This window comes from Hyla sarda, chromosome 4 (assembly GCF_029499605.1).
Source record: "Hyla sarda isolate aHylSar1 chromosome 4, aHylSar1.hap1, whole genome shotgun sequence".
Taxonomy (NCBI): Eukaryota; Metazoa; Chordata; class Amphibia; order Anura; family Hylidae; genus Hyla; species Hyla sarda.
In genome coordinates, this window is record NC_079192.1 from 78,512,639 (window position 1) to 78,527,318 (window position 14,680).

The window sequence follows — 14,680 nt, forward strand, 5'->3', positions numbered from 1 at the left end:
ATTCAGTATTGTAACTTTTAGTATGCCAATTGAAGACTTTATTATTTTTCGTAATCTTGCTTATCTCATAGATATTTCTCTCTTTTATTAATCCATTTATTAAATACATAAGAACTTATGTCCGATTTGTGGACAATATTCTGTTAATATGGTCAGGAACTAAAAACCAATTCTATCAGTTTGTAGATTATCTTAATGATGCTAAGGGATATAATATCGAGTTTACACACCAATATGGCGGTGATACACTGGAATTCCTAGACATTAAATTGATAGTGAAAGAAGGAAACTAATAAGTGAAGGTTACAGGAAGGAAGTGGCAAAGAACACGATACTTCACTATCAAAGTTCCCACACACAAGCAGTCAAAAACGGTATTCCATATGGACAGTTTTTACGTTTAAAAAGAAATAGCACACAAGATTCAACATATCAAAAACAGGCAACTGAGTTAGAAAAAAGACTAATAGAACGTAACTACCCAGTAGATTTAATTAATAAAGGGAGACAAAAAGCAGATGGAAAAAATGAGAAGAATTGTGTAGAAAAAAACAAAAAAACGCACCTTTGAATAGGTTCACGTTCACATTTCAGAATTCACCGGTAAATAAAATGATAGAGAGAGCAATTAGGAGGAACTGGTATATACTTGAGACAGATGAAGACCTCAAAGAAATGGCAGGAAAGAAACCATTAATCTCCTATAGGAAAACGAAAACAATAGGAGAAGTATTGAAACGCGCACATAATAAAAATTGCAATTTTTGTAAATATAATCTTGGCTTGCAAACATTCAGAATAGGTCCAATCACCCATACGGTTAGCGAACTTATTACGTGTAAGACAAAAAACGTGGTTTATGTTATATTCTGCCCATGTGGCTTCTACTATATAGGAAAAACAATCATACAAATGTGCGCAAGAATTAGAGAGCACTTCTACTCTCTACGCACCAAAAAGGGAGCTCCCAGATTTATTTCCCATGTAGTAGAAGCCCATGGAGGAAGTCACGAATCATTAAGGTTTGCAGGAATAGAAAAAGTAACTGCACGGCCGGGGCTAAGATCGGACAAAAACCTTCTTAGAAGAGAGACACAATGGATAATTGCTACTGACGCAACGGGAGTCTTAGGGCTTAATGACAAAGTTGATGTCTCAGTTTGCTTCTAAGAATGTTTTTTACGGTACCAGTCCTGACAGTCTGAACAATGAGCTAGATCTAAGTAGGAACAAGCTTAACAAAGCAATCTCCTCCCCTTCTTTTAACGTCACAAGGTGTGTTTGATGGTGATAGGTCCAATTACTAAACTCACCTGTATAAGAAGATGACACGTTCCGGTAAAGAGTTAGGCCCGTTGAAGCACTACTAAGTGCGAAACACAGGTGTCGCCTCTCTGTGGTACCCCCCTTATACCATCCGTCGTCTCCCCGAGAAATGTACTACGGCTGTGAGTAATGTGCAATAAAATCTGCTGAATTGGAAATCCGGTGAGTGCCGACTTTTCTTTGTTTTCTTGTGCACTGAATTATGGCACAGTTCAACGATAAATCTGTCATTGATCTTCGGTAATCGTGCCGTTGTAAAAATCACCATCAGTAGTATAAAGGATAGGTAAATGCTTCTGACCGTATTCACACAAGGTGGTGGGTAAAGAAGGTTTCAACATCATTACAGATGAGGATTCTTTACTGTTATGTTTACTCTGCGAGCGGAGATTCTGTCAGACTGCCGACCACCGATGATACCAGTGATGGCTATGCAGTACTCGTGGAATTCCGCGCAAAGAATGAACAGGTTCTTTCTTTGCGTGGAACAATTTCAGCCGCTGAATTCCACGCGGGAATTCCGCAGTGTGAACATAGGGCACACGACAGAAATTCCGTTCTGATTTATTCTGAGGGGAATTGTGCTGGCAGCAGGCACCCATTGTTTTTAAAGGGACTCTGCTGCTCTGTGCACACGGCAGTATTTCCACCACGGACATTACGGGTTCCAAGCTTTGGCAAAAGAATGAACATGTGATCATGAGTTATAGACGGGTGAAATGCGCGGCAGTTCAGGCCTCAAACCAGACCTTTTGACCTCATAAGTCTATGGCTGATTGTGGTAGCTTGGGGGTGTAGGGTATATGGGGTGTAGTTGTGCGGTAACTAAAGGGTGCTTGTTTAACCCTTATCACTCATGACGCCAGGGTGAGGGCTCCTCTGTATATGCTTGTCCTATCGCCACCCGTCCCAAGAGCGATAGGGAGGTATAATAAATGATTGTCCACAACCGGAGGTTTTCAGAAAACTGTCGGAACTTTTACTGCAGGTTTTATGCAGAATCAAACAGGAACAATCTTTGTACAATCAGAGTCTATTAGGATCCTGACAGTTGGTTGGGACCTTGTGAGTTTTAAGCTCAGGAGATTTATATGCGCTGTCCCACTGGATTTAGGGGATTGAGTTTAGGTCCAGCAGTCACGCTAGCTTTAGTGAGGGTTGGTATTGTAACTCACGATTAGATTCAGGCCGAGGCTGGCAGGCTTCAGGCCTAAGCTTGTCTTGAAGGATATAACAGATCTGCTCAGTCTGGTAATTTGGAATCAAGAGAGCTATGCTGCTTGCTTTGAAGCTCAGGAGCAAGAGAGTGATGATTGGCTGGCGGATCTCTTATATGGGCAGGGGCTGGCCTTGAGCTCATTGGTCCATACTATCTGTCATTCACTTTACAAGGAATTATGGTCTAACAATGTGACCACACATGTGACCTAGGAAGGTCCTTTAACATACTCTAATAGAACTAACACTAGTCACATGACCTAAGGTCCTGCGACACTATATATACAATTAAATATGCAATTAAATATACATATAAACATCACAAAATTGAAGAAGTAAGAGGTGACTAGGGGCTATCCCACCAGGAGGTCCCTACTGGAACGAAGTAACTCTGGCTTTGGGGACCACCATACAAGGTACGGTATACCATACGGTACCAGGACACCACACGATTGTCCAAGCATCCTGGGAGTTGTAGTTTTGCAACAGCTGGAGTCACCCTATGACTAAGCACAATACTGCGTGAAACACGTCAGAAGTATTCTATGAAATTGTGAATCTCCAATTAAGGCAAGTTTTATCGGATCATCTTGTGCTGGACATCAGTTTTCTCTGGTTGGATGTACTTAATGTAAGCCAGGGCGGTGCCGGCGGGTCCGTCGCACAGGTGTATCTGAGAGGCCAGTGTGTAGCTGCATATCTCTGGAGGCACCCTGGTTGGGAAACACTGCCATAGACTTATGCGGTCAAAGGGTGCCACTGCCACATTTAATGACGCCATTACAGTTATATGTGGTGCTGGGCACCACTGGCTACTCGCCCTGTCAATCACTTTTGTGCCAGCTGGCTGCATTAAGCTGGCGCTCACAAGCAGCCGAACCCTTCCTCTGCGCTCCAGCACATGAGTGATGCCACTGTACTCCGGAAGGCAGAGCAGGGAGGAAGAAAGGCCTTGCTGTCAAGGACAGGAGCCAGCAGGAGTAGGTAAGTATAGGGGGAGGAGGTGGGAGCGCTACCCAGCTAGCTACCATAGGCATACTCCCCAATAGGTAAATACATCCTTAGGTTGTGGGATTGATCCCCCCAGTAGGTAAATATGTTGGTAGCTAGGTAAGTAGGTAGCCAGGTAGGTAAGTAGATAGCTTAGTAGATACATAGGTAGCTATTTAGGTAGGTAGTTAGCTATGTAGGTAAGCAGGTAGCCAGAAAGTTAGCCAGGTTGGTAGGTAGGCAGCCAGGTAGGTAGGTAGCTAGGTAAGTGAGTAGGTAGGTAGCTATATAGGTAGATAGCTAAGTAGGTAGCCAGTTAGGTAAATAAGTGGGTAGGTAGGTATATAATTAACCCCTTCCATACGTCCTGCGTGGCCTCCCGGGACCCGCGGCTAATACCGGACATCACCGATCGCGGTGATGCCCTGTATTAACCCTTCAGACGTGGCGATCAAAGTTGATTGCCGCGTCTAAAGTGAAAGTAAACATTGCCGGTTGGCTCAGTGTTGCTGTTCGGGACCGCCGCGGTGAAATCGCGGGGTCCCGAACAGCTTGCAGGACAGCAGGAGGAACCCTACCTGCCTCTTCGCTGTCCAATCGCTGAATTACTGCTCCGGGCCTGAGATCCAGGCAGGAGCAGTCGAGTGGCGATAACACTGATCAGTGCATGGCTATTGCCTGGCAGTGATCCGTGTAGGAAATCAGTGTGTGCAATGTTATAGTCCCCTATGGTAGCTATAACATTGCAAAAAAAAAAAGGGAAAATAAAGTGTTAATAAATGTGATTTAACCCCTTCCCTAATAAAAGTCAGAGTCACCCCCCTTTTCCCATAAAAAACAATATAAATAAAAATAAATATAAACATATGTGGTATCGCCCCGTGCGTAAATGTCCGAACTATAAAAATATATCGTTAATTAAATCGCACAGTCAATGCGTACACGTAAAAAAAAATCCAAAGTCCAAAATTGCATATTTTTACCATAAAACATGAATAAAAAGCGATCAAAAAATCTAATCAAAACAAAAATGGTACCGATAAAAACTGTAGATCACAGCGCAAAAAAATAAGCCCTCATACATCCCCATATGCGGAAAAATTAAAAAGTTATAGGGGCCAGAAGAGGACATTTTTAAACGTATACATTTTCCTGCATGTAGTTAGGATATCATTTTAACCGTATGGACCTACAGAATAGAGAGAAGGTGTAATTTTTACTGAAAAATGTACTGTGTAGAAACAGAAGCCCCCAAAATTTACAAAATTACTTTTTTTCTTTAATTTTGTTGCACAATCATTTTTTTTTCCCGTTTCGCTGTGGATTTTTGGGTAAAATAACTGATGTCTTTTTTTTTCTCAATTTACAGTTCCTTACATCCTGTCCTCCAAACCCCCTGCCCCATTACATCTCACGTCTGTTCATGACAATGTCCTAATCACAGAAAAAAAAAATGTGACTGTCACTGCAAAGTAGAATTGGTGGTGCCATAACATAGATTTATAGATTTTTAGGTGGAAAATTGAAAGGGTTATGATTTTTAAAAAGTAAGGAGGAAAAAAAAAAGAGAGTGCAAAAACAGAAAAACACTATGTTCTTAAGGGGTTAAATACGTAGCCATGAAGCTAGTCAGATAGGTAGGTAGCTAGCTATGTAGGTAAGTAGGAAGATAGCAAAAACGAAACACAGCAGCACTCCGGGAGTAATGGTGAATGGTGGCTTAATTATCACCAAAAAAATATATAACTGTAAATTTTTTGGTGATAATTAAGCCACCATTCACCATTACTCCTTTAGTGCTGCTGTGTTTTGTTTTTGCTGTAGCCAGAGGGGCCTAGGACCAGGGTCCAACCACAGCCTGCACCCCCTTACTTGACCTTGAGTGCTGCTCCACCTGCCAGTTAAGTAGGAAGATAGCTATGTTGGTAGGCATGTAGCTATGTTGGTAGGCATGTAGCTATGTTGGTAGGCATGTACCTATGTTGGTAGGCATGTAGCTATGTTGGTAGGCATGTACCTATGTTGGTAGGCATGTAGCTATGTTGGTAGGCATGTAGCTATGTTGGTAGGCATGTAGCTATGTTGGTAGGCATGTACCTATGTTGGTAGGCATGTAGCTATGTTGGTAGGCATGTAGCTATGTTGGTAGGCATGTAGCTATGTTGGTAGGCATGTAGCTATGTTGGTAGGCATGTAGCAATGTTGGTAGGCATGTAGCTATGTTGGTAGGCATGTAGCTATGTTGGTAGGCATGTAGCAATGTTGGTAGGCATGTAGCTATGTTGGTAGGAAGATAGCTATGTTGGTAGGCATGTAGCAATGTTGGTAGGCATGTAGTTATGTTGGTAGGAAGATAGCTATGTTGGTAGGCATGTAGCAATGTTGGTAGGCATGTACTTATGTTGGTAGGACGATAGCTATGTTGGTAGGCATGTAGCAATGCTGGTAGGCATGTAGCTATGTTGGTAGGCATGTAGCTATGTTGGTATGCATGTAGCAATGTTGGTAGGCATGTACCTATGTTGGTAGGAAGATAGCTATGTTGGTAGGCATGTAGCAATGTTGGTAGGCATGTAGTTATGTTGGTAGGACGATAGCTATGTTGGTAGGCATGTAGCAATGTTGGTAGGCATGTAGCAATGTTGGTAGGCATGTACTTATGTTGGTAGGACGATAGCTATGTTGGTAGGCATGTAGCAATGTTGGTAGGCATGTAGCAATGTTGGTAGACATGTAGCTATGTTGGTAGGCTTGTAGCTATGTTGGTAGGCATGTAGCTATGTTGGTAGGCATGTACCTATGTTGGTAGGCATGTAGCTATGTTGGTAGGCATGTACCTATGTTGGTAGGCATGTAGCTATGTTGGTAGGCATGTACCTATGTTGGTAGGAAGATAGCTATGTTGGTAGGCATGTAGCAATGTTGGTAGGCATGTACCTATGTTGGTAGGCATGTAGGCTATGTTGGTAGGCATGTACCTATGTTGGTAGGCATGTACCTATGTTGGTAGGAAGATAGCTATGTTGGTAGGCATGTAGCAATGTTGGTAGGCATGTACCTATGTTGGTAGGACGATAGCTATGTTGGTAGGCATGTAGCAATGTTGGTAGGCATGTACCTATGTTGGTAGGACGATAGCTATGTTGGTAGGCATGTAGCTATGTTGGTAGGCATGTACCTATGTTGGTAGGCATGTAGCTATGTTGGTAGGAAGATAGCTATGTTGGTAGGCATATAGCTATGTTGGTAGGCATGTAGCTATGTTGGTAGGCATGTAGCTATGTTGGTAGGCATGTGGCAATGTTGGTAGGCATGTACCTATGTTGGTAGGAAGATAGCTATGTTGGTAGGCATGTAGCAATGTTGGTAGGCATGTAGTTATGTTGGTAGGAAGATAGCTATGTTGGTAGGCATGTAGCAATGTTGGTAGGCATGTACTTATGTTGGTAGGACGATAGCTATGTTGGTAGGCATGTAGCAATGCTGGTAGGCATGTAGCTATGTTGGTAGGCATGTAGCTATGTTGGTAGGCATGTAGCAATGTTGGTAGGCATGTACCTATGTTGGTAGGAAGATAGCTATGTTGGTAGGCATGTAGCAATGTTGGTAGGCATGTAGTTATGTTGGTAGGACGATAGCTATGTTGGTAGGCATGTAGCAATGTTGGTAGGCATGTAGCAATGTTGGTAGGCATGTACTTATGTTGGTAGGACGATAGCTATGTTGGTAGACATGTAGCAATGTTGGTAGGCATGTAGTTATGTTGGTAGGACGATAGCTATGTTGGTAGGCATGTAGCAATGTTGGTAGGCATGTAGCAATGTTGGTAGGCATGTACTTATGTTGGTAGGACGATAGCTATGTTGGTAGGCATGTAGCAATGTTGGTAGGCATGTAGCAATGTTGGTAGACATGTAGCTATGTTGGTAGGCTTGTAGCTATGTTGGTAGGCATGTAGCTATGTTGGTAGGCATGTAGCTATGTTGGTAGGCATGTACCTATGTTGGTAGGCATGTAGCTATGTTGGTAGGCATGTACCTATGTTGGTAGGCATGTAGCTATGTTGGTAGGCATGTACCTATGTTGGTAGGCATGTAGGCTATGTTGGTAGGCATGTACCTATGTTGGTAGGCATGTACCTATGTTGGTAGGAAGATAGCTATGTTGGTAGGCATGTAGCAATGTTGGTAGGCATGTAGTTATGTTGGTAGGACGATAGCTATGTTGGTAGGCATGTAGCAATGTTGGTAGGCATGTAGCAATGTTGGTAGGCATGTACTTATGTTGGTAGGACGATAGCTATGTTGGTAGACATGTAGCAATGTTGGTAGGCATGTAGTTATGTTGGTAGGACGATAGCTATGTTGGTAGGCATGTAGCAATGTTGGTAGGCATGTAGCAATGTTGGTAGGCATGTACTTATGTTGGTAGGACGATAGCTATGTTGGTAGGCATGTAGCAATGTTGGTAGGCATGTAGCAATGTTGGTAGACATGTAGCTATGTTGGTAGGCTTGTAGCTATGTTGGTAGGCATGTAGCTATGTTGGTAGGCATGTAGCTATGTTGGTAGGCATGTACCTATGTTGGTAGGCATGTAGCTATGTTGGTAGGCATGTACCTATGTTGGTAGGCATGTAGCTATGTTGGTAGGCATGTACCTATGTTGGTAGGAAGATAGCTATGTTGGTAGGCATGTAGCAATGTTGGTAGGCATGTACCTATGTTGGTAGGCATGTAGGCTATGTTGGTAGGCATGTACCTATGTTGGTAGGCATGTACCTATGTTGGTAGGAAGATAGCTATGTTGGTAGGCATGTAGCAATGTTGGTAGGCATGTACCTATGTTGGTAGGACGATAGCTATGTTGGTAGGCATGTAGCAATGTTGGTAGGCATGTACCTATGTTGGTAGGACGATAGCTATGTTGGTAGGCATGTAGCTATGTTGGTAGGCATGTACCTATGTTGGTAGGCATGTACCTATGTTGGTAGGCATGTAGCTATGTTGGTAGGCATGTACCTATGTTGGTAGGCATGTAGCTATGTTGGTAGGCATGTACCTATGTTGGTAGGAAGATAGCTATGTTGGTAGGCATGTAGCAATGTTGGTAGGCATGTACCTATGTTGGTAGGCATGTAGGCTATGTTGGTAGGCATGTACCTATGTTGGTAGGCATGTACCTATGTTGGTAGGAAGATAGCTATGTTGGTAGGCATGTAGAAATGTTGGTAGGCATGTACCTATGTTGGTAGGACGATAGCTATGTTGGTAGGCATGTAGCAATGTTGGTAGGCATGTACCTATGTTGGTAGGACGATAGCTATGTTGGTAGGCATGTAGCTATGTTGGTAGGCATGTACCTATGTTGGTAGGCATGTAGCTATGTTGGTAGGAAGATAGCTATGTTGGTAGGCATATAGCTATGTTGGTAGGCATGTACCTATGTTGGTAGGCATGTAGGCTATGTTGGTAGGCATGTACCTATGTTGGTAGGCATGTACCTATGTTGGTAGGAAGATAGCTATGTTGGTAGGCATGTAGCAATGTTGGTAGGCATGTAGTTATGTTGGTAGGACGATAGCTATGTTGGTAGGCATGTAGCAATGTTGGTAGGCATGTAGCAATGTTGGTAGGCATGTACTTATGTTGGTAGGACGATAGCTATGTTGGTAGACATGTAGCAATGTTGGTAGGCATGTAGTTATGTTGGTAGGACGATAGCTATGTTGGTAGGCATGTAGCAATGTTGGTAGGCATGTAGCAATGTTGGTAGGCATGTACTTATGTTGGTAGGACGATAGCTATGTTGGTAGACATGTAGCAATGTTGGTAGGCATGTAGTTATGTTGGTAGGACGATAGCTATGTTGGTAGGCATGTAGCAATGTTGGTAGGCATGTAGCAATGTTGGTAGGCATGTACTTATGTTGGTAGGACGATAGCTATGTTGGTAGGCATGTAGCAATGTTGGTAGGCATGTAGCAATGTTGGTAGACATGTAGCTATGTTGGTAGGCTTGTAGCTATGTTGGTAGGCATGTAGCTATGTTGGTAGGCATGTAGCTATGTTGGTAGGCATGTACCTATGTTGGTAGGCATGTAGCTATGTTGGTAGGCATGTACCTATGTTGGTAGGCATGTAGCTATGTTGGTAGGCATGTACCTATGTTGGTAGGAAGATAGCTATGTTGGTAGGCATGTAGCAATGTTGGTAGGCATGTACCTATGTTGGTAGGCATGTAGGCTATGTTGGTAGGCATGTACCTATGTTGGTAGGCATGTACCTATGTTGGTAGGAAGATAGCTATGTTGGTAGGCATGTAGCAATGTTGGTAGGCATGTACCTATGTTGGTAGGACGATAGCTATGTTGGTAGGCATGTAGCAATGTTGGTAGGCATGTACCTATGTTGGTAGGACGATAGCTATGTTGGTAGGCATGTAGCTATGTTGGTAGGCATGTACCTATGTTGGTAGGCATGTAGCTATGTTGGTAGGAAGATAGCTATGTTGGTAGGCATATAGCTATGTTGGTAGGCATGTAGCTATGTTGGTAGGCATGTAGCTATGTTGGTAGGCATGTAGCAATGTTGGTAGGCATGTACCTATGTTGGTAGGAAGATAGCTATGTTGGTAGGCATGTAGCAATGTTGGTAGGCATGTAGTTATGTTGGTAGGAAGATAGCTATGTTGGTAGGCATGTAGCAATGTTGGTAGGCATGTACTTATGTTGGTAGGAAGATAGCTATGTTGGTAGGCATGTAGCTATGTTGGTAGGCATGTAGCTATGTTGGTTGGAAGATAGCTATGTTGGTAGGCATGTAGCTATGTTGGTAGGCATGTAGCTATGTTGGTAGGCATGTAGCAATGTTGGTAGGCATGTACCCATGTTGGTAGGAAGATAACTATGTTGGTAGGCATGTAGCAATGTTGGTAGGCATGTAGCTATGTTGGTAGGCATGTAGCTATGTTGGTAGGCATGTAGCTATGTTGGTAGGCATGTAGCTATGTTGGTAGGCATGTAGCTATGTAGGTAGCCAGATAGGTAGTCAATCCTCCCCCTATAGATCCCAGAATGCAAGAGGGGGGAGCTGATGCCTTATTTACCTACTTGGTGGGGAAATTATCTGCTACGGACGCATGTGCCCTATTTGTCCTTATCATGGCTTTGCTTGGTCGCAGCCCAAACTTGCTAAAACCATAAAAACTGAGAACACCCAAATCTGCGCCCTCACTTCTGTTCGGTCATGTACTCTGTACAGATATGCTGAGCTCAGCGGCGCCGCTGGTGTAGTGGTATCATGCAAGATTCCCATTCTTGCGACCCGGGTTCGATTCCCGGGCGGCGCACTTCTTTTCGTGAATTTATTTTTCTCTTTTTTTTTTTACCCTATAAATAAAACCATATCTCTGACAGCTTACTGATACTTATATACGTTATATAGCTTGTTATTTTCATCTCAACTATAGGTCTTTTGTGTAATATACGTAAAGCAAACAGGCGTTTAGACAGGACTGACTTTTCCGGGGTCCTAACTCTGCGCATGCGCCATCCTGCCTCCGCCGCCATCTTGTGGTGACGGTTTCTCTTGCATTGTTCCAGGCCGGGGCGGTGAGGGGCAGTGGAGTGCGGCACGGAGCGGATACACAAAGCGGCAGACAACGGTGTCTCCGGTGTCCCCTTTATTGTCGCTCACATCTCCGGCGGGTCACTGGTACCGGTTTGGATTAAAGCACCAAGGCTTTACTTTCCCGCCGGGTCCCTTAGGACAGAGAGGGACCCGGAGCCTGGAGCCATGGAGGACGAGATGCCCAAGACCCTGTGAGTATCTAAGGCCTCAGCGCCTTCTCCTATGGGGTAGCATTGGTTCCATTGTCCTGGGTCCGAGTAATGGCCGCTCAGGGTGAGGGGGTGACGGGCACTAACAATGGTGGAGGGAGATACACACCGGGCCCCAGATACAAAGTCAGGGGGATGGAGCAGCCAATCAGATCGCGGCTTTCATTTTATAATGTGCGCGTGAGGAGCGGTAGCTGGCTGCTGATTGGCTGTGGCGGCTCGCTGCTCTCCCCTTTGTCTGCAGTGTGGGGTAGAATAGGCCGCACTGAGTTGGCTTTGTAACAGCTGTTCTGCCTACAGCTAGTGCGACACTACAACTCCCAGCATGCACAGCCAGTGTTGCAAAACTACAACTACTTTCACTTTTGACAGGCATGCTGGGAGTTGTAGTTTTTGAGCAGCTGGAGGCTATTTCTGATAGGACGAGCATCAGATTATGTTCATATACCAAGTAAAGGGCTACTAGACTCTAGGTCAGGGTTTCCCAAACAGGGTGCCTCCAGCTGTTGCAAAACTACAACTCCCAGAGATTGGAAATATATCTAGGAAAGCGCTGCTAGAACAGTGTTTCCCAACCAGGGTGCCTCCAGCTGTTGCAAAACTACAACTCCCAGAGAGTGTAAATATATCTAGTAAAGACCTTCTGTAGCAGTGTTGCCCAACCAGGGTGCCTCCAGCTGTTGCAAAACGACAACTCCCAGAGATTGGAAATATATCTAGTAAAGAGCTCCTAAAGCAGTGTTTCCCAACCAGGGTGCCTCCAGCTGTTGCAAGACTACAACTCCCAGCATGCCCGGACAGCCGTTGGCTGTCCGGGCATGCTGGGAGTTGTAGTTTTGCAACAGCTGGAGGCACCCTGGTTGGGAAACACTGTTATAGAAGCACTGCATTGCATTGATCTATGTAAGTAATTGAATAATTAGTGCTTACATCTTTATTTATTTTTTAAATCTCTAACAAAATGTAAAATATTTTGGGATTTCACAGTGCAGAGTAGTCCGTACTATTAAATTATGACATTCCTGATCCTGTCAAACGCCAAAAAATTCCAAACATCACTAGTGCTGATTTAAATTTTTTTCACATCCCAGAAGAAATTTAATAAAAATTAATCAGTGACCCCCAACCCTGTTTAGCCTCCGGTCGCCACTCCAGTTTTATTTTGGGAGTGGACGTCACAAGGGCCTTAGCGGGCATGCTCAATACTCCTGTCATCATGGCTCCCATTACTGAGTGGTGATGGCAGGGGTACAGAGGCTGCTCCTAAAATAAGACTGAAGAGCCAATCGGAGACTGAACTGGGGGACCAGAGGTAAGGGTCATCAGATTATTAAAATTTTAGTTTATTTTAATGCAGACAAATAAAAGCATAGGGTATGTTTACACATACAGTATACAGTATCTGCTGCATATTTTGCTGAAATATTTTCTGCAACTAATTTTGCTACCCGTTGCCTTCAGTGGGTAGCAGAATCGGCTACAGAAAATATGCAGCAGATACTGTACCACTGCTTCTGTATACACTGTGGGGGACATCACCACAGCACCTCTGCTCCTATATACACTGTATAGGGGACATCACCGCAGCACCTCTGCTTCTGTATACATTGTATAGGGGACATCACTGCAGGACCTCTGCTCCTATATACACTGTATAGGGGACATCACTGCAGCACCTCTGCTTCTGAATCCAATGTATATGGGACATCACTGCAGCACCTCTGCTCCTGTATACACTGTATAGGGGACATCACTGCAGCACCTCTGCTCCTGTATACACTGTATAGGGGACATCACCGCAGCACCTCTTCTTCTGTATACATTGTATAGGGGACACCACTGCAGCACCTCTGCTTCTGTATACACTGTATAGGGGACATCACTGCAGCACCTCTGCTTCTGTATACAATGTGTGGTGAACATCACCGCAGCACCTCTGCTTCTGTATACAATGTATAGGGGACATCACTGCGGCACCTCTGCTTCTGTATACACTGTGTGGGCGACATCACTGCGGCACCTCTGCTTCTGTATACACTGTGTGGGCGACATCACTGCGGCACCTCTGCTTCTGAATACAATGTATGGGGGACATCACTGCAGAACCTCTGCTCCTGTATACACTGTGTGGGGGACATCACTGCAGCACCTCTGCTCCTGTATACACTGTATAGGGGACATCACTGTAGCACCTCTGCTCCTGTATATACTATATGGGGGACATCACTGCAGCACCTCTGCTTCTGTATACAATGTATGGGGGACATCACTGCAGCACCTCTGCTCCTGTATACACTGTGTGGGGGACATCACTGCAGCACCTCTGCTCCTGTATACACTGTGTGGGGGACATCACTGCAGCACCTCTGCTCCTGTATACACTGTGTGGGGGACATCACTGCAGCACCTCTGCTTCTTTATAGGTTAAAACTGCTGGAAAACCTGTTTAAGGGGTTAATTTGCATCTGTGCCCATGTATCAGCTTAACCAAACAATTCCTGTGACATAGGGGTGGGTGTACATTGACCTTCCTAAAATACACAGACAAAGAAGAAACCAACAACAATGAAATCTAGAATCCCCATTACCAGTACAGGACGGGATCTCTTGTTCTTTGCCTCCTTCACAGTATATTATGTTTAAAGGGGTATTCCAGTTAAAAACTATTTTTTTTTCATATCAACTGGCTCCAGAGAGTTACAGATTTGTAAATTACTTCTATTAAAAATCTTAATCCCTCCAGTATTTATCAGCTGCTGAAGTTGAGATGTTCTTTTCTGTCTGACAACAGTGCTCTCTGCTGACACCTCTGCTTGTCTCAGGAACTGTCCAGAGTAGAGCAAATCCTCATAGCCAACCTTTTATGCTATGGACAGTGGTGTCAGTAGAGAGCACTGTCAGACAGAAAGGAAATTGTAAAAGAAAATTACTTCCTCTGTAGTATACAGCAGCTGATAAGTCCTGGAAGGATTAAGATTTTTTTAAGTAGAATTAATTTACAAATCTGTTTTAACTTTCTGGAGCCAGTTGATATGGGAATTTTTTTTTTTTTTTTTTACTGGAATACACCTTTAACCTGTTGGGGATGGAGGGCGTCCCGGGACTTAAAGGACCTCTGTAGTGCATTAATTTTACATAATCCTGTGCCCGGGCTGCAAAAATAAACAAAATGAACTTTAACTCACCTTCCTACATTCCCACATTGCTCTGGTACCGGTCTCACGGTTCTCCGCTGCGATCCTCTTTCAGCTTCCTGGGGACGGTGAAGTCACAGAGCCGTCAACGTATCACCGGCCGCAGTGATGTCC

General features: G+C 44.1%; 1 protein-coding gene and 1 non-coding gene across 3 annotated transcripts in view; both read left to right on the plus strand.

Moving 5' to 3' along the window:
- The first annotated feature begins 10,811 nt into the window (after window positions 1-10,811).
- Window positions 10,812-10,882, plus strand: TRNAG-CCC (transfer RNA glycine (anticodon CCC)). Its single transcript has one exon. It is a non-coding gene; the product is annotated as a tRNA-Gly (tRNA).
- A 184-nt stretch (window positions 10,883-11,066) lies between these two features.
- TIA1 (TIA1 cytotoxic granule associated RNA binding protein) overlaps window positions 11,067-14,680 on the plus strand; it is a 29,790-nt gene continuing 26,176 nt past the window's right edge. Inside the window, exon 1 of one of the 2 annotated variants that reach the window (XR_008892291.1) lies at window positions 11,067-11,354. Coding sequence is in view for 1 of the 2 variants with exons in the window: in XM_056571462.1 (XP_056427437.1) it covers window positions 11,329-11,354 (26 nt within the window). In the remaining variant the exon portion in view is untranslated. The remainder of the gene's footprint in view (window positions 11,355-14,680) is intronic. The other variant, XM_056571462.1, reaches the window with a different exon arrangement.